We start from the raw sequence: 25,727 nt of genomic DNA, 5'->3' as shown, positions 1-25,727 counted from the left end.
GGACATTATATATCATTTGCATTTGAGGCTAAGAAATAAGTGCTCAGATACAGGACACCTCTAAATCTAACTCAACCACAGTATGCTTGGAACGAGACCAGGCTCTGGGAACACCTCCCCAAGCTGCTGCTGCTTCGCCGAAGTTAAAGGAGTTAAAGGATCTTTTGTGCTTACCTCTTGCAGTTCTTCCCAGTTGTAGTTGCTGTTCCCCACCATCATAGCCCTCAGTTCTGAAGGCTGGAAGAGCTCAAGTACTTTGCCACCACACACCTTTAGGAAGCCACTAGAGAAGGCTGTGTACCATTCATGAACTGAGATTTGGAAGACATAATTGACATAAGCATCCACAAATTCCTGCCTGCCAGAACACAAAAGAAATCAAATACATTTAGCTCAAACTCTTGTAAAGCTTATGAAGTTACCCTTCTACACTGAGATTGGGAGTGATAAAAAATGGAATTTCATCAAATTTTCACATCAGGAGGCATCCTAAAGCATCATATAGGTTACCAGCTCTCCTCTCCTCCCTCTCTATCCCCAGCCCTAACATTCCACCAAGTGCCTCAGATGATCCAAGGCAGGAAAAGACAGGTAGGAAGGGGAGCAGGCCAGGTAAGTAGAACTAAACTACTGGCTTTACCTGAGGTATTCCAGTTTTCATGTTAAAAGTCCTGCTTAAAATTTAGTGTGGAAAATATAATAAGACTTTTTCTGCTTAAAATAAAAAGTCTGAGATAACAGTTCTAGCCACTTTCCGTATCCTCAGAAACAAATAAAGCTAAACCACTTGACATTTGTATCCTCACCTATTTTAAAAGGTTAATTTTATAACTCCTTGTTTATAAAACCTTTACATCTGGAATGAACCATCTCAAATAATGGCTCCATCTCACTAATAATCAGGCAAATGCAAATGAAGACGAGTGAATTGTCATTTGCACTCATCAGACGGGCATAAGGTTAAAAATGAGATTATATCAATATGGTGAAGGTGTGGGGAAAATGGAAACCTCATAGGCAGCTGGTAGGAAGATAAACTGAAATCATGGGAGTCACATATCACAACCATGCAAATATATGAAGATCAACCAAATGAGAAGAGCAAAGGCTATTTTTTTCAGAGCTGCTATAGCAAGAGAGTCTGCCACTGTCACTTGTGCTGTGCTTCCACACAGCACAAAGTCAAGCAGAGGAGTGGAAAAGCTTTACAGTGGAAAGAGGGAAGGCTTCAGGTACACTCTGATTGGAGGCTGCTAGCCTGGGGAAGCTGCAGGTGAGCTATAACTAGAAGTGGGGCATCCTATGTGACTGGTTAAGGGTGCATATTTGGCTTTCTCTGGTTGGTTCTAAATTGGAAGTAGGAACAAAAATTAAGGAAGTTGTTGGTTATTAATCACATCCTGGCCTATTTGGGCCCACCGTTACAAAAGTTATCGAGAGAGATGGCAATCAGGCTCCCTGTAAGTCTGACTTATAGTAGGCTGGCTTCCTGGGCTGCTTATTGCAGATAAAAGGTTGGTTTCCTGGGCAGGTTGCTACAGACTGTGGGTCTCAGGTCCATTTTTATATATGGCCTGGCCATTGTCCGTAGGTATATTCAGTCTCTCACAAGTGGAAATATAAACTGTGAACCTAGACATAAACATTTTGGGGGGAAATTCTGTGAATACCTAGAGAAGTTAAAAATGTAAATACCCTTGATCATGCTACTGTGCTAGCGGGCAGGTAATGCAGAGATGCTAACATATGTACACAGGAAGATGACTGCAGGGAAGTTTACTGCAGCATTTTCTTGTAATATAGAGAATTTAGAGAAACAAAACTAAATATCCATTAATATGAACACGGACAAGGAAAAGATGGTAGAGTCATATGATGGAAACCATAAAGCAGAGCACTTTAATGGAATTAACTAGATCTATACTTAGCAAAATGAATAGAATCTCAGGAACAATGCTGAGTGAAAATCAAGTATTTGCATGTTCAGTAAAATATAACAGCATTTATGTAAGTTGTGTTTTAACACTTAAATCAATGCTACTTATAAAAGGTAGTAGGTCTGTCACTTAGAGCTTGTGACTCTTGGGCAAGTTACTTAATTTCTCTATGCCTCTGTGTCCTCATTTGTAAAATGGGGAGAGTAAGAGTAGATAACTCATGGGACTGCTTTAGGATTAAATGAGTGAATACATGTAAGAGTGCTTAAACCAAGGCTGGTGTATAACTGCTTTGTAAGTATTAGCTAGTATTATCATATTGTTTATGGATATGAGATTTTGCTTATGAGTATGAAATTATACATATGCATATGTAAGATGTTTAAGTGTTCATTTTTAAAAACAAAGACATTAATGTAAAAAGATCTTTGTCTAGCCAGGTGCAGTGGCTCATGCCTATAATCCCAGCACTTTGGGAGGCTGAGGCAGGCAGATGGCATGAGCCCAGAATTCAAGACCAGCCTGGGCAACATGGCGAGACCCAGTCTCCACAAAAAATCAGCCAGGCCTGGTGGTACATGCCTGTAGTCCCAGCTGCTCAGAAGGCTGAGTGGGAGGATCGCCTGAGCCCAGGAGGTCAAGACTGCAGTGAGCCATGATCACACCACTGTACTTCAGCCTAGGTGACAAAGCGAGACTCTGTCTCCAAAAAAGAAAATCTGTTTTAATATACATGTTTATTATAAAAACATTTTAAAAAATCAAATTCATAAGAGTTTTGTCTGTGTAAGAAAGAAGGGTGGGAAGAGGGGAATGGAATTAAGGGTACATACAAAAAGAAGTTGAGCAGTATCAGTAATTTTTTTCTTTTATTAAAAAATCTGAAGCAAATACCTGTTGACTGTGGATCATATATGCAAATGTTTGTCACGTTATTCTATGTTGTTTTTGTATTCTAGATTTAAAACAATGTTAAAACTTCACATCATGAAGATAGTTATTTACTACTTATCCATCACTGTAATTTAATACTTTATAAAGCTACATTTGAATTATTGGGTTTCCTCCAAGCAGATACTTTTTACATGTTCACCATTCATACCAATAACTAACCAAAAAATGGTGTGATACAGTGGATAAGGGAGGCAGACAGGGGTTCAAATCCAGGCTCTGCCATGTTCTGTATCTAACTAGTAAGCCTTTCTTTTCCCCTTTTTAAAATGGTGTAAGTTGCAATCTTTAAAATAAAGCCACTAGCGTAAAAAGATTATTGTACATGTTAATCATTGATACTGAAAGTTTCTCACATTGTATATAACACCTCACTTCTCTGAAACCCATTACACTAAACTAATGACATTTTTCTGATACAATTACCCAAGAGAAACACCATCACAACAATTTTTATTACAGACTGTGATGGTTAATTTTATAGGTCAACTTGGCTAGGCTATGGCATCCAGTTGTTTGGTCAAACACAAGTCTGGATGTTGTTAAGATATTTTTTTAGTCGGGGTTAATATTTAAATTCATAGACTTTGATTAAAGCAGGTTACCCTCCATAATGTAGGTAGGCCATATCCAATCAGTTGAAGGCCTTAAGAGAAAAAGACTTGAGGTCCTCCAAAGAGGAAAGAATTCTGCCTACACACTGTCTTTGGACTCAAGACTTCAATATTAACTCTTGCCAGAATTTCTAGCCTGACAGCCTATCCTACAGATTTCGGGCTTGACAACCTCCATAATCACATGAACCAACTCTTTAAAATAAATCCGTCCCTGCCCCCGCCCCCCTTGGCCCCACACCCTATCGGTTCTGTTTCTCTGGAGAACACTGACACACAGATTTTGGTACTAAGAAGTACGGTACTGCAAGAGCAAATACCTAAAAATGTAGATGTGCCTTTGGAATTAGGAAATAGGCAGAGCCTGGAAGAGTTTTGAGGAGCTTGACAGAAAAAAATCTAGATTTCACGTAAGAGACTATTGGTAGAAATAGCTCAACAGTCTCAGGAAGCAGCCTGAGACTCTCACCATCTAGATGCCCAATCTTGAATCTTCTAGCTAGTAGCCTCCGGTATTCCTTTCTAGCAACACTGCTAAACAGACTAAAGCCACTATGGAAAACAATGTGGCAGCTTCTTATGAAGTTAAGCATACATTTACTGTATGACCTAGCAATCCCACTGCTAGGTATCTACCCAAGAGAAATAAAAATCTCATAGAGAAACCTGTAGATGAATGATCACAGCATTATTCACAATTACGAAAAACTGGAAACAACACAAATGGGAATACAACCCAATAATAAAAAGTAAAATAAAAAATAATAAAAAATACATTTACCAATATATACAACAACATGAATGAATCTCAAATGCACTCTGCTAGTGAAAAAAGCCAGGCTCAAAAGGCTACATTCATAAGACTCAATTTACCTGACATTCTGGATAGAACAGAAGTATTGAGACAGAGAACAGCTCAGTGCTCACCAGCGCTGGATGTTGGGGAAGGGTCACAAGGGACCTTTAGGGGCGATTTACTGTTCTATATCTTGATTACTACAGTGCTTACATTACTGTATTTGCTTGTGAAAGCACCCCCAAAAGCGCAAATTTTACTGTTATGTAAATGATACCTCAATAAGCCAGACTTTTTAAAAAACAGTCTAGTTTAACACTAAGTTTTAAGATCTGTTGAGACAGGAAAATAAAAATCTTGAAAGATGCGCATGCCCTAAATATTTTAAGCAGGTTAAGTTAGTCAAGTGAATTTAACCAAAATTTGGGATTTTCTTTTTTAAGTCTGTCACAACTTAGATACTAGAGGGGTCAAAAGGCCTATTTTCTGCCCCTGAATCTGCCAATTAAGTGATACATGCAGTAAGACGATTTCACTGTATTTGCTTCTAAGTTTACTATCTGTAAAATGAGAAACATCCTTCCTAACCTCAAGGTAGCTGTAGCCATCAAGAGAGATGATATATGGGAAGGGGGCAGAAGGTAGAGAAGAAGACAGTGAGCCACTAAGAAGATGGTGAGCAGAGTAAAGAATAGGGTTGGGGGGACGGTGGGGAAGAAGACCGCGGGGGAAGGTAGGGAAGAAGACCATGGGGGAAGGTGGAGAAGAAGAAGGTGGAAAAGAAGACAGGAAGAAGAAGGTGGGGGAAGGTGGGGAAGAAGATAGAGCATGGGGAAGAAGACGGTGGGGCTGGGTGGGCGGGTGGGGAAGAAGACGGTGGGGCTGGGTGGGCGGGTGGGGAAGAAGACGGTGGGGCTGGGTGGGCGGGTGGGGAAGAAGACGGTGGGGCTGGGTGGGCGGGTGGGGAAGAAGACGGTGGGGCTGGGTGGATGGGTGAGGTGGGTGGGTGGGTGGGAAGAGGATGGGGCTGGGGGAGGGGAAGAAGAGGGTGAGGAAGATGGGGAAGAAGAGGGTGAGAAAGACGGGGAAGAAGAGAGTAAGGAGAGTGAGGAAAAAGGGCGTGGGTGGGGGGAAGGTGAGGAAGAAGGCAGTGAGTGGGGAAGAAGAGGGTGAGGAGGGTGGGGAAGAAGAGGGTGAGGAGGGTGGGGAAGAAGAGGGTGAGGAGGGTGGGGAAGAAGAGGGTGAGGAGGGTGGGGAAGAAGAGGGTGAGGAAGGTGGGGAAGAAGATGGTGAGGAGGGTGAGAAGGGTGGGGAAAAGGACAGTGCGGGGAGGGGAGAAGGTGAGGAAGAAGGCAGTGAGTGGGGAAGAAGGGGGGAAGAAGATGGGCAGAAGGTGGGGCGTAACAGTGCGGGGGAGGGGCAGGAGGGAGGGAGAAGATGGTGGCAAGGAAAGGTGTGAAAAACAGATAATGGGGAAGGCAGGAAAGCAGATGGTGTTGGGGGAAGACCGGGAAGACGAATGTGAGCAGGGTGGGATAGATGGCACATGCTTTAACCAAGATAAGAGGGGGCCTTGGCCCTGGGCCCCATGCTTTAGAGAGACTTGCTTTTGTTCAGCCCTCCTCAAGCTTTAGTACTTCCCATAGACCAAAGATTCTGTAGAACTTTCTAGAACACACACCAGGACACTGGGAGCTCTGAGATTTCCTACCCAAATGACTCCAAAACTGCTTCCAGGGGTGTCCTGCTGAGAGACGACCTTGCCACCAGGGTATGTGTCGCCAGGTGTGTGGGATGGCCAAGGGGGTGTTGGGTGGACACACAGGTACAGAGCTTGGATATGCAAGCTGCCCTATCCACACACATGCACCCCAGGTCCCCAAAAGGGTAGAATGGAGCCAGCTTGCCCATTCCTCCACTGCCTGGAGAGGAATGTGGAGGAATCTAAGAGGTGATCAAATGCCAGCTATGGAGAAAGATGCTGAGGTAAGCGAAGACATATGTACTAGCATTTGTAGAAGGGCCTGGATGGGGGTGAGGAGCACACGGAAAACGGGCTGAGGCCATCTAAGCAGTTCCTGAAGAAGCACTTCGAGCAGCCACTGACACTCCCAGCCCAGCTCTACAGGGGGTGGGTACATGGGTGGGCTGGGAACAGGGTGTCTGTCCAACAGGCTGGTGTTGAGGGCCCAGGAGACGTCAGGGTAGCAACAGGAGGAATCTGGTGCAGTATGAGCGCACGGCCGTCAGCTGATAGTGGGGAGCCAGTCAAGTGCCGCAAAAGCAGGGGGCGGGGCCGCGGCCGACGTCATTCCCGCGGCCGCGCGTCACCGCCACTTGCCGCATCCGCAAGATCTCTCTGGACCAGCTCGGGTGCAGGGCCTCTGCGGGATCCCTCCTAGACCTCTGCGGCTTCTCCCCGAACATGGCCGACTCGGAAAACCAGGGGCCTGCGGAGCCTAGCCAGGCGGCGGCGGCGGCGGAGGCAGCGGCGGAGGAGGTAATGGCGGAAGGCGGTGCGCTGGGTGGAGACTGTGACAGCGCGGCTGGTGACCCTGACAGCGCGGCTGGTCAGATGGCTGAGGAGCCCCAGACCCCTGCAGAGAATGCCCCAAAGCCGAAAAATGACTTTATCGAGAGCCTGCCTAATTCGGTGAAATGCCGAGTCCTGGCCCTCAAAAAGCTGCAGAAGCGATGCGATAAGATAGAAGCCAAATTTGATAAGGAATTTCAGGCTCTGGAAAAAAAGTATAATGACATCTATAAGCCCCTACTCGCCAAGATCCAAGAGCTCACCGGCGAGATGGAGGGGTGTGCATGGACCTTGGAGGGGGAGGAGGAGGAGGAAGAGGAGTACGAGGATGACGAGGAGGAGGGGGAAGAGGAGGAGGAGGAGGAGGCTGCAGCAGAGGCTGCCGCGGGGGCCAAACATGACGATGCCCACGCCGAGATGCCTGATGACGCCAAGAAGTAAGGGGGGCAGAGATGGATGAAGAGAAAGCCCACGAAGAAAATAGCTTGGTTTTGTTTTTCCCAGAATATTGGTGGACTTAAAAAAAAGGCTCAGGTTTTTGACCAAAACACAGTGTGAATTTATTCTAACATTCCTAAAATAGATTAAATTGAAGCAATTAGATCCTGGCCAGCTCAATTCAAATTTTTCATTTTGAACATAATAAATATATCAAAAGGTGTTAAAGAAAACCGAATTAAACCCAAAATTATGTTTTCATGGTCTCTTCTATGAGGATTGAGGTTTACAAAGGGTGTTAATAGATGCGAAGTAAAGAACGTCACTTTGAAACCCATTCATCACACAGCATACGCTACACATGGAACACCCAGGCCATGACTGAACACGTTTTCAGTGCTTAATTCTTAAATTTCTTTACTCATGACATTTCGCTGTGCAGAGAAGGCAGACCCCAAGAAAAACGTCATCTTTGAGACTTTGCTTTTGTAACGCAGACATCAGCTTTACACTTCACTGGAGATTGATGGCACTGAGGAAGACTGCAATGGAGATATGACACTACTGTTAATAAGGCCAGGAAAACTGCCATTTCAAGTTCTGAAAAATGTCTGAGTATTTGAATTTAGAGAACAACATGGTTCCAAGAAGGAGGGTGTAAAACCTGTAAAATACTGTCAACATATGTATTCATTAGTTACAATCTCATGTTTGTGTTTTCTTAGTAGTGTCTATTTACAAAGACATAAAAAATCCCCCAAATATGTTTAAGTATTAAATCACTTTACTTAATGTTTTAGAAATATTAATTTACTTGAAGAGATGTAGAATGTAGCAAATTCTGTAAAGCATGTGTATCCAGTGTTATGTATTTTGATCCTTGTGACGTCTTTCTGTCATGTAGCTTTTAGGGTGTAGCTGTGAAAATCATCAGAACTCTTCACTGAAGCTAATGTTTGGAAAAAATATATACTTGAAGAACCAATCCAAGTGTGTACCCCTACCCCCAGCTCAGAAGTAGAAAGGATTTAAGTTTGCTTGTATTAGCTGTGCCTTCATTATTTTGCTATGTAAATGTGACATATTAATTATAAAATGGTGCATAATCAAATTTTACTGCTTGAGGACAGACGCATACAGTAAGGATTTTTAGGAAGAATATATTTAATGTAAAGACTCTTAGCTTCTGTGTGGGTTTTGAATTATGTGTGAGCTAGTGATCTATAAAGAAACATAAGCTTAAAGTTGTTTACCACTGTGGTGTTAATAAAACAGTATTTTCAAAAAAATATATACAAAAGACTCGGTACTCTGACTGCCTGTATTCAAATCCCAGCTCTGCCTCCTATTAGTAATGTACCTTAGGCAACTCAGCTAATACTCTCAGTACTTAATTTCTCCTCATCTGCCAAAGGGAATAGGAATAGTCCCTTCCTCATGAGTTACTAAGAAGAGCAAATGGATTAATACATATAACGCCTATAGAATAGCATCCAAACCATGGTAAGTGCCGAATAATTCTTAGTTATTATTATTACATGAAAGATAAAGACAGTGATTGGAAATTCAATCCTCCTTCTCTCCTGTTACAAAATGGGAGAAATGGACATCACTACATCAATGCCTTCCTATGTTTATGATTCCTTATTATGAGAGAAGAATGTGGCCTTTAATTCAGAAACACGGGAAATTAAATAAACTATCTTGTTTTGGTTTTCTCAACATAATATCAGGTTTTTATTATCTCCCAGAAAGGATAAAAGACTTCAATATAACATTAAAAATATACAAAAAAGGCTATTTCAACTTTGTTTGCTTCATTCTGAATGAAGCAGAAAGTTTTTTTAAAAAACTGGACTCCAAAAAAATTAAAAAATCAGATGCCATTTGCTTCATTTTCCCTGCAGGGTTAAAATTACAAAGAAGCAAAATTAAATTGCTTTATCCTAGGGAATGGAAGGCAGCACTGACCTGTTGCTAATAACAACAGATTGTTGAGTACAAACAACCTTAAGGTAATGTTAATCTTCCTTATGCTCAGGCCAACCAAAAGAGAAAATCAGAATAGTATATTACATACGAAGTTCTGGTTATCTTAATCATATGATTATCTTAATAGAGAAAAAATCTAATAAAATTTAATATTCATTTCTTATATCCAGGAATGAGATTATCATTTTACTATTTTTCTGGTTACAGTAAAAAGCAAAAATGATTGAAACACAGCTAAGAGGTATAAGTATAGGGAAATGTTTTTTACATATAGAAAACCCAAGAGAATCAACTGAAAAACAATTCAATTTAATAAGTTTGATGAATTGACCAGTTATCAGATAAATACACAAAAACCAATAACCATTTATAGGCACTAATAATGATCAAAATATATGGGAAAGGCTAAAACCTCTAATAATAAGTGTGTATAACCTATGTAAAAATAAAAAACAAATAAATGTAACATAAGCCTTTGGATGTAAGATTGAATATCACAAAAATGTCAGTTCTTCCCAAATTAACTTTTATCACAATTCTAATCAAAACTCAAACTGGATCTGAAACCTAATATAATTACCATAATGCTCACCTTAAGAACAGCTAAGAAAACCTTTAGCAATTTGGAAACAGTTTAGATTTTTACCTCTGACTACAGACTAATTGAAGAAAATATACTAAATATTTATCAATTACATCAATTACTGGACAGGGAATGGCTCGGATAAGAGTGATATAAGACCAAAGTAAAAGACATGACAACACAAAAATTAAGAAATCACAGAGTTAAAGACACACTTTCCATTTTCAAAAGCAAAAACAGAATAAAACCTACAATAGATACAGATGGCAAAGGGTTAGTAGTCTTAAACATAATGAAGAGTTCCTATGAATCATATGAAAATTATTAAGTCCTACTAGAGAAATACATAAAGGACATCAGCAGAGTCTCTAAAAAGAAGAAAGACTGCAAACCCTGACTGAGGCAGAAAGAACATACCTAGTACTGCATGTTCCTGAACCTGCAGCACTAGGTGAGCTGGGGCTCTGGCAGAGTCTAGAGACAAGTGTTCCTAGCTCTGTGCTCTGGCCAGCAATCCTTTTGTTTATGATAACACTTTAGCTATGGGGTTTTCTAGCTACCAGCTGTACCATTGTTGGCCACTTCTCTAAGGATACAGGGATGTTTGTGATGTCAAGCGATTTCTGCCATTTTCTAACTGGGCTAATCTTTATACTCTTTCCTGGACTACTTATTTGATAGCTTCTCTGGCAACCCTAAAACCTGCATCTAGCAGGACACCCTTGCTTCAAGGTAGGTCAAACACTATCATTCATAAACCATTTTTAACCTATTATAGGCCAAAATTAGTCAACAAAGCACAAATTAACTGGCAGAAAGAAAGAAAGGCAGCATGCAATACACAACCAACTCTCTGAGTATTACACAGAAAACTGGCATGCCAAGGCTTACTGTGGAAAATGGCATGGCAGCTCTCTCTACCTGAGAATGTACACTCAGTGCATACACATAGACACATTAACACATACACACACACACACACTTTTTTTTATTAAGGTGAAATTCACATAACAAAATTAGCCATTTTAAAGGGAACAATTCAGTGGCATTTGTACATTCACAATGCTGCGCAACCACCACCTTCTAGTTAATTCATTTTTTAAACAAAGTATTTTAGAAGTAAACAGCAGTAAAACAGATCAGTACTGTGTAGAGTATGTAAAGTAGCCTATGTGTGAAAGAAATGCAACATTTTATAAGTGAGATTAAATTTCTTTTTAGTTTTTTCTTTTTTTTTTTTTTTTAAAGAATACACACCATTTTTCTAAGAACTGGGTGAAATGGTGATAATGACATATAAGGGAGTATAATTCATTAGCAAAATAAATTTATCAAAAATACCTATCAACAGATTCAAATGTTATACATTTTAATTCCATTTCACCCCTGAGACCTTATCATTAAAAAGCAATTTTAAAGGCACAAAATCCTTTATACACAAAAGATACTTGATATAGTCTTATTAAAAATGGTGGTGGGGGGAAGATAAAAAAGAGGAATAAAAAAGAACACACAAACAAGTCAAATATTCAACAGTGAAGAAACAGAAAAATACACATTCACATAGCAGATCATGCAGTCATCATTAAGGGTGTTCATGAGGACTTTGTAATAGCATTTTAAATATAAGCACTGTCTTCACCTAAGTTTAAAAATTCAGACACTCCATTTCATATGTATATAGTTCTGTTTTCAGCTATTCCAATTTTGCTTTTTAAAAACATTACCTAGTTGGCCTGAAATGAAAAACAGCAAAGTCTTCAAAGTCATTTTTCTTCCTAGGGGGAGAGGAGAATGGGAACTCTCGAGCCCCAGCCTTAGCCCCTGAGAGGTCAGATAATGATGCCCATGGAGTGCAGTCTGACTCAAACCACCTGGCTTTGAATCCTGGCTCTGGTTTAGAATCCTGGACTTCTAGCTGTGCAACCTTCAACAAGAGACTTATGCCTATCTGTGCCTCAGTTTCCTCATCAGTAAATGGGGAGGCTTACATGTAAAATATTTCAAATAGTGTCTGACGCATGGTAAGCACTCAAGAAGTGTTACTGGCATTTTAATTCTGCTGTTCCTGTAATAGTCCAATGCAAATACAATGCAGATCTTAAAGACTGCATCCCTCAGAAACTATCCTGAAAGATCAACTGAAGTCTGCCAGCAGTCCTGAAGTAGATCTTAAGGAGCAAGAAGTGTTTGTTATGCATGAGTTTTATTCTCAGGTTCTCACTATAGAATCTAGATGCCCTCTGAAGCACTTACCTTAAGTTTGGCATTTCTCACTATGTGATCCTTTTACTCTACTCTCCGCCCCCTACTGCCCCCCCCCAGCCCCATGTGTGTGTCATCTGTCTTTTTTAATATGGGGAAAATAGGAAGACAGCAATTGCATTTAATCTGATTGCATCAAATTGAGGTAAACGTTAGGGAATCTAGAACGGTGTGTGGGTTTTTCACTAATGGTAATAACACCATGTTATAGACCATGAGAAATGCTTAACCATGAGTAGTCATGTGATATAGTATTATCCAGATGTGACTACCAGCTGGTGGCAAGATTTGTCTATGATGCAGCCACCAGTAATCAACCACAGATGTTCTTTTACCTGGATGCCTACAACTCATTTGACTGTATAGGTTCTGTCCAAGGATAGAAAGCATTTTAAAACCAAATGAAATGGAATAAATTATGAATATAGAATTGGTATTCCTCTGGCATTTTCCCCTGGGGCAGCAATGCTAGCAAATATCTTACTGTTAACAAAAACAGCCTCAATGCCAGCAGTATCTGTGTATACAACTGCCTAAAAGTCCAGTAGGTATTCGTCTTACAGTTCTTTCATTTTCTTAGTCATAAAACGTAGGACTGCCAATGACTAGATTATGGCATATAACCAAGCAAATAATGACTATAATGATCAACTTTTTATAACTTCATACAGCCTTTCTTATCAGGACCTCAATGTACTTTGTTGGTAAAATTTCTATTTTGTGCAGCATAAAATGGAAAGAAAAAAAATTCATTCATGTCTTTTTCTGGTGGTCCCTAACCAAAACAGCCATAGTAAAGAGTGCAGCAGTAACCATGAACGGGACTGGTGTCCTTATAAGAGTCACAAGAGAGCTTGCTTTCCATCCCTGCTCTCCACCATTCTAGCATACAACAAGAAGTCAGCAGTCTGCAACGTGGAGGAAGGCCCTCGCCAGAATCTAACCATGCTGGCAGCCTAATCTTTGACTTCCAGTCTCCAGAACGTGACAAATACATTTGTGTTGTTTATAAGTCATCCAGTTTATGGTACTTTTTTACAGCAGCCCAAACGAAGACAGACAGGTAACTGTGATAGCAACAGGGTCTCCTGCCTGTCACTGAGTGACACAGACATGTACAGCAGTGCCTAAAGCAGCATGGATGAGTTCACAGTGTACTCAATGAGTACTCTGAAAAACCAAAATCTAAATTTCTACCTAGTACAGAGGCTGTTCCATACATCATGAACATAGTATAATGCAATCAAAATTTCTCTGTCTGAACTGACAACTCAGATTTTTTCATCCCTTTACAGAGCACCTTTCATATTTATGTCCTCTTCTCTACTTTCTAGTATCCAAATCTTAGTAGGCTTCCAAACTTAGCTCTATCCCATATCTGTCCTCCCAGATGCATCTGTCCAAGCTGATTTCTCTGAACGCCTTCAGATTCAACCACCCAATTTAGTCTTCATATTCCATTTATGGTTGCATCTGAGAACAGCTTATCACCCTAAACAAACTGTGTTATATTTTACTATTCCTGCACAGTTTCTCCCACAACTGTTGAGTCAATTCAACTGTTGATTCAAAGAAATGTCTTTTGAATAAGGAGAAAGACAGTGACAGTGACAGGGAGAGAGAAGCAAAGAAACAGAAAGAGAGAAAAATTCAGACTTAGAAACAGAGCAAAAAAGACAGAGACAAAAATATGCTAAGAGAAATAACTTGACAGAGATATGAAAAGGAGTAAAAAGTTCTGGCAACTGCCTCAACTGCAGACTACATCGCCAATTGCCTATTCCTGCACTAGGTCATTCATTTCCCCAGCCACTGTATCATACTCACAGAGCACTATGACGACCCACCAAAGGATGAGGACATTCTGAATGTTCCCCTTCCTCAGGATGCTTGCTATCCCATTGTTAGCTTCTAACGAATGATGCACACATTATCTTGTCTGAAACCTAATGCAAAAGCTAAGAATAGAATTGGTATTCCTCTGGCATTTTTTTGAAAGACTAAAGGCTATATATGTATCTACATATGTACTTGCACACATGTGCAATGTTTAAAGCAATCCCCAAAACAAGAAGGGAAGAGAAATCCACTGGGCTAACAAATCTGCTTTATGATCTGCCATAAATTTTCCCAATTCTAAAAACATTATCTGACTATATGGAATAAAAAGCCTGTTCTTACTAAGGAAATAAACAACCTGAAAATAAATTATTTACTGTTAACAAAAGTACCAATGTTATATAGATAAAGGAAACTGCTTTTAGCCCCAAGAGATTCTTATCAAGGGTTTTGATGCAACATCCTTACTTGAATCAAGACTAGCCTCTATATTAGGTTTCTAGAGCCAAGATAATTCCATCAACTGAAGCCATTTTTGTTGGGTGTCTAGGTGGCTTCTGCATCATTTCACTCAACTCTGATACTAGAGCTCACTTTCCCCAAAGCTGAGGCTTCTTGGATAATCTGGAAGGTTTACATGACACAACAAAAAAAAAGGTTACTGAATGCTATATGAGATCATACTAGCTTCGAGTTGTTTTTTAAAAACGTCAAGGATGGGCTGCGTGCAGTGGCTCATGCCTGTAATCCCAGCACTTTGGGAGCCTAAGGCGGGCAGATCAGCCCAGGTCAGGAGTCCGAAACCAGGCTGGCCAACATGGCGAAACCCTGTCTCTACTAAAAATACAAAAATTAGCAGGGCATGGTGGTACACGCCTGTAATCCTAGCTATGGGGGAGGCTGAGGCAGAAGAATCACTTGAACCCAGGAGGTGAAGGTTGCAGCGAGCCAAGATTGCACCACTGTACTCCAGTCTTGGAGACAGAGTGAGACTCCGTCTCAAAAACAAAAAAAAAAAAAGTCAAGGATAGAAGTCTGTCAATATTTTTCTATCTTTTTTCTTTTTTTTTTTTTTTTTTTTTGGAAGATGAGGCCTTGCTTTGTTGTCCAGGCTGGAGTGCAGAGGCATGATCATGGCTCACTACAGCCTCCACTTCCCAAGCTCAAGTGATCCTCCCACCTTAGCCTCCTGAGTAGCTGGAAGTACAGATATGCACTACCACACATCTGGCTAATTTTCTTTTCTTTTCTTTTTTGTATTTTTTTCTAGACACTTGGTTTTGTTATCTTGCCCATGCTGGTCTTGAACTTCTGAGCTCAAGCAATTCATCCACCTTGACTTCCCAAAGTTCTGGGATTACAGGCATGAGCCACTGCACCCAGCCCATTCCTATTTTCAAAAGGAAAGATTGTGGAAGAAAACCAAGATAGATCACTTGGATAGACTGAATTTAATAGGATCTCCAATTGCATCTTCCCAACTACTTAGAGGAAGAAGCCAATAAAAGTCCAGAGTGAGTTTTACTTAATTTTCCTGCATGCGTACAAAGAGCATCTAGTTTCTCCACACCTGTATCTTTTTTCATAGCTTAAATGAAACCTTGCCTTCCTCTCTAAAGGCTTCCAAAGAAAGACTGTCATTCTCTCACCTTTCCCATCCCCTACCTACCCTTTCCTTAAGCCAAGAAGTTTCAATGCTAGCCTATGGGCGAATTATGCTCACATCCTCAAGAGTCTGCATTTTATTCTAACTTATATAGCTCCTCCAAGAAATTACATTTTCCTTGTCCTTGTTTTTCATTTCACCCCTTCTTTCTTGTTGATTCTTGCTGTAAGCAACCTCAAATTCAATGGTGATTGAGGCTCACATAACTAATTAAAAAATATTCATATAAGACTTCTTTATTGAGATATATAAATTTTCTGCTCTAAACACAATCACCTGGGTATCACACAGACATATCAAAATCAATATATTCAAAATGGAACTTGTTCCCTTGAACCTGCTTTATAGACTCTGTTTTCTATTAGTTAGTGTTTGAATTAGAAACTTCAGCATTATTATCAATATATGCCTCTCTCATACCATCCATATATAATCAGACAATAGCTCCTATTTGGTTATATAACCAACTCTGTTTCCCACTGCCTTCATTCTAGCTGTTATCATCCTTTACCTGAGCTACCTCAAAAGCCTCCTAATGGGTATCCCTGCACATGGTCTATTTCCACATGACCCCCAAAGTAATCTTTCTAAAATAGAAACCAACCATGTTCTACTCCAAGCACCATTCAAAGTCTTGATAACCTCCACTCTGATGCTACTACAGTCTCCCTTCATCCGTACACCAGTCCCCACTCCACAAGTATCCAACATTCTCTATCATGTGTCAAACTGCAGAGTCGCGACTCACCCGATGCCTAAAATGTTTCCTCCAACTTGCATTCTTTAATGTCTGATAAAAGTTGTAGCCTCTTACTCTAGTACCGTGGCACCTAGGCTAAAACTTCTATCACATACACTGGATTCTATCACAATTATTTCCATACATTGACCCTTCTTAACTAATCCCAAGCTTCTAAGGATAGAAGTTATTCACCCTCTATACCCAGCAATATGGCTGACACACAGTAGTCACTCAAGTGTTTGTAAAGTAAATTGATTTCATGCAGATTAGCATAATTTAATATAAAAGTAAGCAAAAATGAGCATCTTCTCTCCTCTAAAGAGTTAACTCAGAGATTATGAATCATCTTGAAAAATCAAATGTACTTGAATTTGTTGTTATGATCCAGAGAGAATAACTTAATTTAAAACCTCTACGACAAATCATTCAGCAGTAAAATAGCAATGATAGTAAGCACCTTTATAAAATTCATTTATTCAACATATATTTTTTGAGTATTTTTGTGCCAGACACTCTGTTAGATACTAGAAACTCTGTGCTAGATGCTGGGAGTTCATTCATTCCAAAGTATTTTCCAATAAATTATCTCATTTCATTCTCACAAACATCCCATGAAGTAGAGAGGACAGTGATTATAATCTCCATTTGGCAGATGAGAAAACTGAAAACAAATAGTTCATGTAACTTGCTCAGAGTCAAAGCCAAAAAGATGCAGATCTAGAACTAAAACAGTTATCTCCTGAATCTAGTCCTGGTGCTTGCTCTGCTATTAAAAATTATTTAGGCTGGGCATGGTGGCTCACGCCTGTAATCCTAGCACTTTGGGAGGCCGAGGTGGGTGGATCACGAGGTCAGGAGTTCAAGACCAGCCTGGCCAAGATGGTGAAACCCCATCTCTACTAAAAATATAAAAAATTAGACGGGCGTGGTGGTGCATGCCTCTAATCCCAGCTACTCCAGAGGCTGAGGCAGAGAATTGCTTAAACCTGGAGGGGCGGAGGCTGCAGTGAGCCGAGATCGCGCCACTGCACTCCAGCCTGGGTCCATCCAAAAAATATATATATATTTAAAATCTGTAAATTCTTGCCCTATCACCCTGACCTCCCCTCTGAAGAAGGTATTAATGTTAAAAAGTAATTTTTATTTTGGTCTTAAATGTCAAACTGCAGAAATATGAAGTAGCAGCATCTGCAACAGTCCAAGGCCAGGACTAACCTGTTATCCTTGCACACAGTCACATTATCTCCCCCAGGTATCAGCTTCTTCTGTTCAATCACTCCATAGCTTTCTCGGCAGATCTATATTTAAGGTGGAAAAAAGAAATATTTCAATTTTGTTGACCATTCATCTTTGTAGAACTCAAATGACTGAGAGAGCCTTTAGGAACAAACATAGTTTCATGACTATTACAGAAAATTAGTGGGAGAATAATGAGAACTTGAGTTAGAAAACATTAGCACGTTAAAAAACATCTTTTGTTGTAGGACATGGAGTTGCCAACAAATGCACTCAAGGAGAAAATGACATGAACTCAAGAATATGTGTCAAGAGTAGGAAGGATTATTTCTTCAATAATTTTCCTAAGTGCATAGATTAATCATTCATTCATTTATTCAACACACTCACTGAACTCCTATAACACTCAAGACACTATGACTAAAATAATTTTTTTCAAAGAAGTCCCTGACGTTTTTCTGTGATTTGAAGAAGAACTAATGTTAATTATCACTCTACAGATGGTAAGAGAGACAGCCACAATCCTAAGTAAACTGTGGAAATTCTTACCGTGAAGTTGAGGCAGAAAGTCTCCTCCACATCCTCACCAGGGTAATCTAAAAGCTCTTGGAGACTCCTAATCATAGAATGACAGAAAAGGAAAAGTGGAAAGTCAGATACTGCTGCAACAGTGTTTCTACTTCAGTTACAAGTCCAGATCATTTCCAAGGAAAAACTATGAAAGGAGATTCTGGAATAAACATAAATCCAGATGGACAGAAAATCATGTACCTACACCTTGAAGACAATTATGGCACTAGACCTACAAAACATTCATTAATTATTCTCTCTTCTTACCGACAAATCTTATTAGACTTGAAAAGAAATTCAGATGGATTTTTAACCTAACATACTTGTGTCCTCTTAACTCTGAAGTAGTCTGCAAGTGTGTGTGTAGATATATAAATGAGGAGATGGTATTGCAGGGGCCTCCAGCCAGCTTCACTGGCTTATGCATTAGTGAAATAATCCTTCCATCATAAAAAAAAAAAAAAAAAAAAAAGCCACAAAGTCACCACATCCACTTAGGAATTTTAATGGCTTACTTGTTAATGCAGAAGTCTCTATTTGGTAAAGACCAGGGGTGCCCAATCTTTTGGCTTCCCTGAGCCACGCTGGAAGAAGAAGAATTGCCTTCTTCTTAAAATACACTCACACTAATTTTTTTTTTAAGAGATGGAGAAAGGAAAAGAAGTTGTATTTGAGAGGTTATGCATTGCACAGGCATATAAAGCTGATACTTTGCATGCCAAATGTGTCCATAAAAATATACTGTCTCCGTGTAATTCAGCATAAAACACTGCTAACTGTCCTTAACAACAATATAATTTTAAAAGATTGATTTCAGACACTCCAATATTTCACCAGCCAAGAAAACTATCATAGTTGTTCACCTTCTCCCTAATGGTAATCAGCGAAATGAGTTTCTTTTTAAATATTTTTTTCTTCCTCGAGACTGAAGAGACAAAAATAAGTCTGGTTTTGTTATTAGTACACAGATAAAATATATATTAAAGAAAACACATCTTTACTTTTTTCTTCACCCAGTTAGAAAGGCTTTTATTATTATTATTATTATTTTACTTTAAGTTCTGGGATACATGTGCAGAATGTGCAGGTTTGTTACATAGGTATACATATGCTATGGTGGTTTGCTGTACCTATCAACCTGTCATCTAGGTTTTAAGCCCCACATGTATTAGGTATTTGTACTACTGCTTTCCCTCCCCTTCCCCCCCAACCCCCCGACAGGCCCCAGTGTGTGATGTTCCCCTCCATGTATCCACGTGTTCTCATTGTTCAACTCCCACTTATAAGTGAGAACATGTGGTGTTTGGTTTTCTGTTCCTGTGTTAGTTTGCTAAGAATGATAGCTTCCAGTTTCATCCATGTCCCTGCAAAGGACATGAACTCATTCATTTTTATGGCTGCATAGTATTCCATGGTGTACATGTGCCACATTTTCTTTATCCAGTCTATCATTGATGGGCATTTGGGTTGGCTCCAAGTCTTTGCTATTGTAAATAGTGCTGCAATAAACATACATGTGTGCAGGTGTCTTTATAGTAGAATGATTTATAATCCTTTGGATATATACCCAGTAATGGGACAGCAGGGTAAAATGGTATTTCTGGTTCTAGATCCTTGTGGAATCACCACACTGTCTTCCACAATGGTTGAACTAATTTACACTCCCACCAACAGTGTAAAAGCATTCCTATTTCTTCAGAGCCTTGCCAGCATCTGTTGTTTCCTGACTTTTTAATAATCGTCATTCTGACTGGCATGAGATGGTATCTCATTGTGGTTTTGATTTGCATTTCTCTAATGACAGTGATGATGAGCTTTTCTTCATGTGTTTGTTGGCCACATAAATGTCTTCTTTTGAGAAGCATCTGTTCATATCCTTTGCCCACTTTTTGATGGGGTTTTTTTTTTTCTTGTAAATTTGTTTAAGTTCCTTGCAGATTCTGGATATTAGACTTTGTCAGATGGATAGATTGCAAACACTTTCCCCATTCTGTGGGTTGTCTGTTCCCTCTGCTGATGGTTTTTTTTGCTGTGCAGCTCTTTAGTTCGATTAGATCCCATTTGTCAATTTTGGCTTTTGTTGCCCTTGCTTTTGGTGTTTTAGACATGAAGTCTTTGCCCATGCCTATGTCCTGAATGGTATTGCCTAGGTTTTCTTCTAGGGTTTTTATGGTTTTGGGTTTTTTACATTTAAGTCTTTAATCCATCTTGAGTTAATTTTTGAATAAAGTGTAAGGAAGGGGTCTAGTTTCTGTTTTCATATGGCTAGCCAGTTTTCCTAGCACCATTTATTAAATAGGGAATCCTTTCCTCGTTGCTTGTTTTTTCAGGTTTGTCGAAAATCAGATGATTGTATATGTGTGGTGCTATTTCTGAGGTCTCTGTTCTGTGCCATTGATCTATATATCTGTTTTGGTATCAGGACCATGTTGTTTTGGTTACTATAGCCTTGTAGTATAGTTTGAAGTCAGGTAGAGTAATACCTCCAGCTTTGCTCTTTTTGCTTAGGACTGTATTGGCTCTATGGGCTCTTTTTTGGTTCCATATGAAATTTAAAATAGTTTTTTCTAATTCTGAAAGGAAAGTCAATGGTAGCTTTATGGGAATAGTATTGAATCTATAAATTACTTTGGGAAGTATGGCCATTAAAATAGAATAATTCAAATGTTTCTAATATAAAGAGAAATATTTAAGGTGCTGGATATCCCAGTTACATTGGTTTGAACTTTACAAATTATATAATGTATTATATTATCACATGTATCCACAAAATATGTATATCTATTATGCCTCACCAACAAAAAAAGTATAATTAAAGAAAGAAGATACAGTATTTTCAGGGTGTAAAACCCAAGGACATGGAAGGTCAACTTTTCCAATCCATGGGTTCTTCTAGGGCCCCTGCAGGACTTGAGCATATGTGGATTTTAGTATCTGCAGGGTGTCCTGGAACTAATGCCCCTTGGATACCAAGAGACAACTGTACCGATAACACTGGCAATGTTTCAAGCAAGTAGCTGTACAGCTACATCTTAGACAAAACACACATAACAGGGTCTAACCATAGGATGCAATAAACTCAGATTTGTACAGATAGTATTTTCAACCTTTAATCCTCATGCCAGAGGCAGCCACAACAGTTTCAGATACCAATCGCCTTTTAGCTTTGTACCTTCCTTCAGTGGGTGACAACTCCTTTAAGTCTTCCAAGCCAGGTTTTACATTGAGTAACTTCTTGTAGAGAGCCAATGGGAAGTGGAGATCAACCACAGTAGAGTTGTAGATAGCTAGTCCACAGGTTATGCCAATCAAGTGAAACCAGTTGTGCTCTACAAAACACTTTTTAGGACATACACAAAAGTGTTAAAAAGAAATGCAATGTTTGTGGCCTTCAAACATTCTACCATTTCCCTCAAAATATTTTCAAAATAAAGGTCTCATTAATATTTAGTTACCTTCTGTAGCAAAGAAACACACTGACAAAAGTTGTTATCCCTTAAAGACGCAACGTAGACAGAGTTAAGCATTTGCACCTAGTGATACAGAGAACAGCTCATAGTCATCTAGAGCAGGGCTGTCCAACAGAACTTTCAGCCACGATAGAAACATTCTATTCTGGGCCGGGCGCGGTGGCTCAAGCCTGTAATCCCAGCACTTTGGGAGGCCGAGGCGGGTGGATCACGAGGTCAGGAGATCGAGACCCTCCTGGCTAACACGGTGAAACCCTGTCTCTACTAAAATACAAAAAACTAGCCGGGCGAGGTGGCGGGCGCCTGTAGTCCCAGCTACTCGGAGGCTGAGGCGAGAGAATGGCGGGAACCCGGGAGGCGGAGCTTGCAGTGAGCCCAGATCGCGCCACTGCACTCCAGCCTGGGCGACAGAGCGAGACTCCGTCTCAAAAAAAAAAAAAAAAAAAAAGAAACATTCTATTCTGTCCAATCTCATATGGTAGCCACTGGCTACATGTGTCTACTAGGCACAGGAAATATGGCTAGTACAATGGAGCAAATTAGTCTTTGTTGTTACTTAATTTTAAATAAATAATATATAAATAACCACATGTGGCTAGTGCCTAGTGGCTACCTTTTGGTATGGTGCAGATCTAGGAAGAAAACTCTCATAGAAAAAAATGTAAATGACAGTCTGATTGAAATTAGAATGCCTTTAAAAACTTAGCTCTCCTACTGAAGTTTCAAAAATAAACTGTGCATGCATATGTGTGTGTGTGATAATATATTATCATTGTTATTAAAATCAGACATATTTGATTATTGACCTTCCACGCGTCACAAAACCAATTTATCACACTGTTTCTTTTTACCCTTCTCAGATAACAATACTTGGATCTTACCTACTAGAAATGGAAATGGGACTGATGGCTCACAAAATGCACTATGAGATCTTGGTAACAAGTATAAATGAAGACGGGATAAACATTTTAATTACTTATAAACATTTTGAATTATTATCCTTGCTATGCTCCCCTTTGCAAAGTCAGAAATTAGGGGATTGGTCTGACAACAAAAAGAAAGTTTAATCCATCTGTTTAATTGTGACACCACTTACTTACCGTATCTGAAAACCACAAGAGATTTGAATCTTGATAGTAGGTAAACATTCCATAGATGGGATTCAAAAGTTCTTTTAACAGTAAAAGAAAAAATTCCTTTGTAACACCACCAGCATCCACTGCTTCTTCACCATCAAAGATTACCTTAAAGTAATGGAACAGAATTAATGCTTCAGGGAAATCTATGACAAATTTTATCTCTTTTCAGCAGACCATTTTCTAAACTCAGGACAAATGAAGGAAAGTATAACAAAGAATATACACTGATGCAACGAAAACTGCTAGGTGTGTCTGTTGATTATTGTTGGTAAAGTTTTAACAAGGTACTTATAGATACACAAAATTTTTACTAGGTGCTTCAAGGGATACAAAGGAAGTCAGAAATTTACCACCTGTCCTTAGAAAGTCTACCATCTACTGGCTGGGCATGGTGGTTCACGCCTGTAATCCTAGCACTTTGGGAGGCCGAGGCAGGCAGATCACCTGAGGTCAGGAGTTCGAGACCAGCCTGGCCAACATGGTAAAACCCTGTCTCTACTAAAAATACACAAATGAGCCTGGCGTGGTGGCGGGCACCTGTAATCCACTACTCGGGAGGCTGAGACAGGAGAGTCGCTTGAATCTGGGAGGCAGAGGTTGCAATGAGCCGAGATTGCGCCACTGCACTCCAGCCTGGGCAACAAGAGCAAAATTCCGACAAAAAAAAAAGAAAAAGAAAAAGAAAGTCTACCATCTGCTTAAGGCAGAAAGACAGACATAAAAGCAGAGAATACTTTTTATTTTTAAAGAGTCAAATATATAATGAGAGGTAAATATTCTGGCACATAGAAAAAAATGATTTTTCATTTAACTTGAATAAAAGAACACTTTCTGGGAGAAATCACTCTCAATAGGGTTCTTGAAGTAACTGCTGCATGTAGAAGGGAAGAGGGTATTCTAATCAGACACAGACATGGGCTCTGTGAGGGAGTGATAGTAGGCATGCTGGATACATAATGGTTATTAACAGTAACAACTACAGCAAATCAACAAATGACATGGAGTTTACTACATGCCAGCTCTTAAACTCTATTAACCTAATCCTCAAAACAGCGTTATGCGTAGAGTCCTATTATCCCCATTTCAGAGATAATGACTCAGGCACAGAGCTAAAAACAGCATTCAAAAAGCTTACACTTATGGCTGTCTTCAAGATTGCCTAGAGCAGGACAAGAGTAAAAGTGGGACAGAGACTAGCACCTGGATTACACAGATGCCAGCAGAATACTGCTACAAAGCAAGAACTGCCTCACCTGAATTACCTATTGAAAACAGGGCAAAAAGAAAAGCTGTATCAAAAATATAACCCAGAAGTTCTGGGGAGAACAACCAGGCAGATTGATGTGACTGATGCTACTGATTAGGAATTTTGGAAAGGGTAAATTATGGAGCATTATTTACCCTTTATGGAGATGATCAGTTCATTTCATGCCTATTACATTTCTGAAAGTGGAACTTATAAAAAGATTAGCAATAGGGATATGGAAGTTGTCTGAGGGAAAAGATGAATGACTTTAAACCATTTCAAATAATTCACTAAGTATTTCTAGAGTACCTACTGTGTACCAAGCATTATGCCAAGCCCTGGAAATATGCATGATCTATGGAGAGAGAAATTTTTTTTCATTTAATAATTTGCAGGTACTAGGTGTGCCTCTAATAATAGGCCAATAGCTTCCCAGATGATTTTACTACCTTTCCATTTTCCTATCTTACCTTCTTTCTCTTAAATCTTTGATATCCACAATCTTCCTAAATGATAGCTTAATAGCTGTAATTAGTCAAAGCTTTCATTTTTGTTGTTGTTTGCTTGTTTTTGATAGAGCTGGAACTGGTACACCAAAGACATCAGAAGAAGACAAAGAAAGCACTCTAAACTTTCAAATAACCCACTGGCATTTTTACCCAATGTTACACTGAGATGTTCTGTTTGGTGATTTGACAAAAGAAGGTGATTCAATTCTTGTAAAATGAATGAAAGAATGGCTACACCCCACAATTTTAGTAAGATCATTGCTGCTTAATCAACACTGAAGAAAAATTGCGAAGGTATTTAGAGGAATATCCTGAAGGAACTCACTTTGAGAGGCTTTTTCAAATCAATATCAGAATGAATGCTCAGCTCTCTTAGGGCATCTCCGACAAGGTTGTTTCTGCGAACGTGAAGGACCAGGAAGGGGCTTCTGGCCAGCAGAGGCTCCAGGGTGAGAAGCATGAAGACATTCTGCAGGTTGGCTCCATTGACTGCCACCTGGAATGGCACAGTCAAGAACACAGTTACTCAGAGCACACGCATGAGTTGGGAGAGCAGTCAGCTGTGCTTCTGGACTTGGCGGCGCTGACTGCACCTCCATTTGGTTCTTTTTTTCCCTCTTAACTTCCACAGATTTTCTAAGTTACTTATGTTTACGCAGCACACAAGTCTTTCTAATCTGGACTCACAGAAACTAACTAAAACAGTTTATGAATCATATGATCTATAACCAGGTCCAGGAAAGTGACTTAAACCAGTTGATTAATACTAAAATAGTATCATGCTTAAAGAAACATGGTAGAAAGTGGGTAAAAACCACAACTTTCAAAATGGCAGGAAAAGAAAGCTAATAACCACTTGTTAAAGAGTTATTCTTTGAAAAATTTCATTTCTCTTGAAAACCTCTAAACTGTCAATATAACAGATACAGCGATATGAAAACAAACACATATATAGATAGATGCAGTCAGAGCTGGAAAAAGACAGGCAGACAGTCAGAGAGATGGAGAGGGAAAGATAAATGAAGTTATATATCTATATCTACCAACAGTAGGAACTGGAGGATTTGAGCTACTAATTCAACAAATGTTTTTGTGGCTTGTCAAAATCAATTATACTTTATAATAAAAATGTGTATTTAAAATAAATTATTAAATAAATCTCTATAACAAGTTTGTATTCAATGAAGAATTCCCAAGTTCC

General features: G+C 39.5%; 2 protein-coding genes across 4 annotated transcripts in view; one reads left to right on the top strand and one right to left on the bottom strand.

The window, feature by feature from the left end:
* Positions 1 to 25,727, bottom strand: part of HERC3 (HECT and RLD domain containing E3 ubiquitin protein ligase 3) — a 129,042-nt gene that overhangs the window by 4,877 nt on the left and 98,438 nt on the right. For all 3 annotated transcript variants that reach the window (XM_033214796.1, XM_033214797.1, XM_033214798.1), the window contains 6 exons: positions 24,852 to 25,022; positions 22,733 to 22,876; positions 21,335 to 21,501; positions 18,142 to 18,208; positions 17,572 to 17,654; positions 175 to 358 (listed from right to left, as the gene is read on the bottom strand). In XM_033214796.1, the coding sequence (XP_033070687.1) occupies positions 175 to 358; positions 17,572 to 17,654; positions 18,142 to 18,208; positions 21,335 to 21,501; positions 22,733 to 22,876; positions 24,852 to 25,022 (816 nt within the window). The remainder of the gene's footprint in view (positions 1 to 174; positions 359 to 17,571; positions 17,655 to 18,141; positions 18,209 to 21,334; positions 21,502 to 22,732; positions 22,877 to 24,851; positions 25,023 to 25,727) is intronic.
* Positions 6,248 to 8,557, top strand: NAP1L5 (nucleosome assembly protein 1 like 5). The gene has a single exon (XM_033214799.1). The coding sequence runs from the start codon at positions 6,724 to 6,726 to the stop codon at positions 7,270 to 7,272; it is 549 nt and encodes a 182-aa protein (XP_033070690.1). The 5' UTR covers positions 6,248 to 6,723; the 3' UTR covers positions 7,273 to 8,557.

This window comes from Trachypithecus francoisi, unplaced genomic scaffold (genome assembly GCF_009764315.1).
Source record: "Trachypithecus francoisi isolate TF-2019V2 unplaced genomic scaffold, Tfra_2.0 Lachesis_group1, whole genome shotgun sequence".
Classification (NCBI taxonomy): domain Eukaryota; kingdom Metazoa; phylum Chordata; class Mammalia; order Primates; family Cercopithecidae; genus Trachypithecus; species Trachypithecus francoisi.
Note: the sequence above shows the minus strand (reverse complement) of the source record. Positions and strands in the feature narration are given on the sequence as shown.

What these genes read in the sequence shown, in the direction of transcription:
- NAP1L5 (XM_033214799.1), top strand. Translation starts at nt 6,724, where the DNA reads ATGGCCGACTCGGAAAACCAGGGGCCTGCGGAGCCTAGCCAGGCGGCG.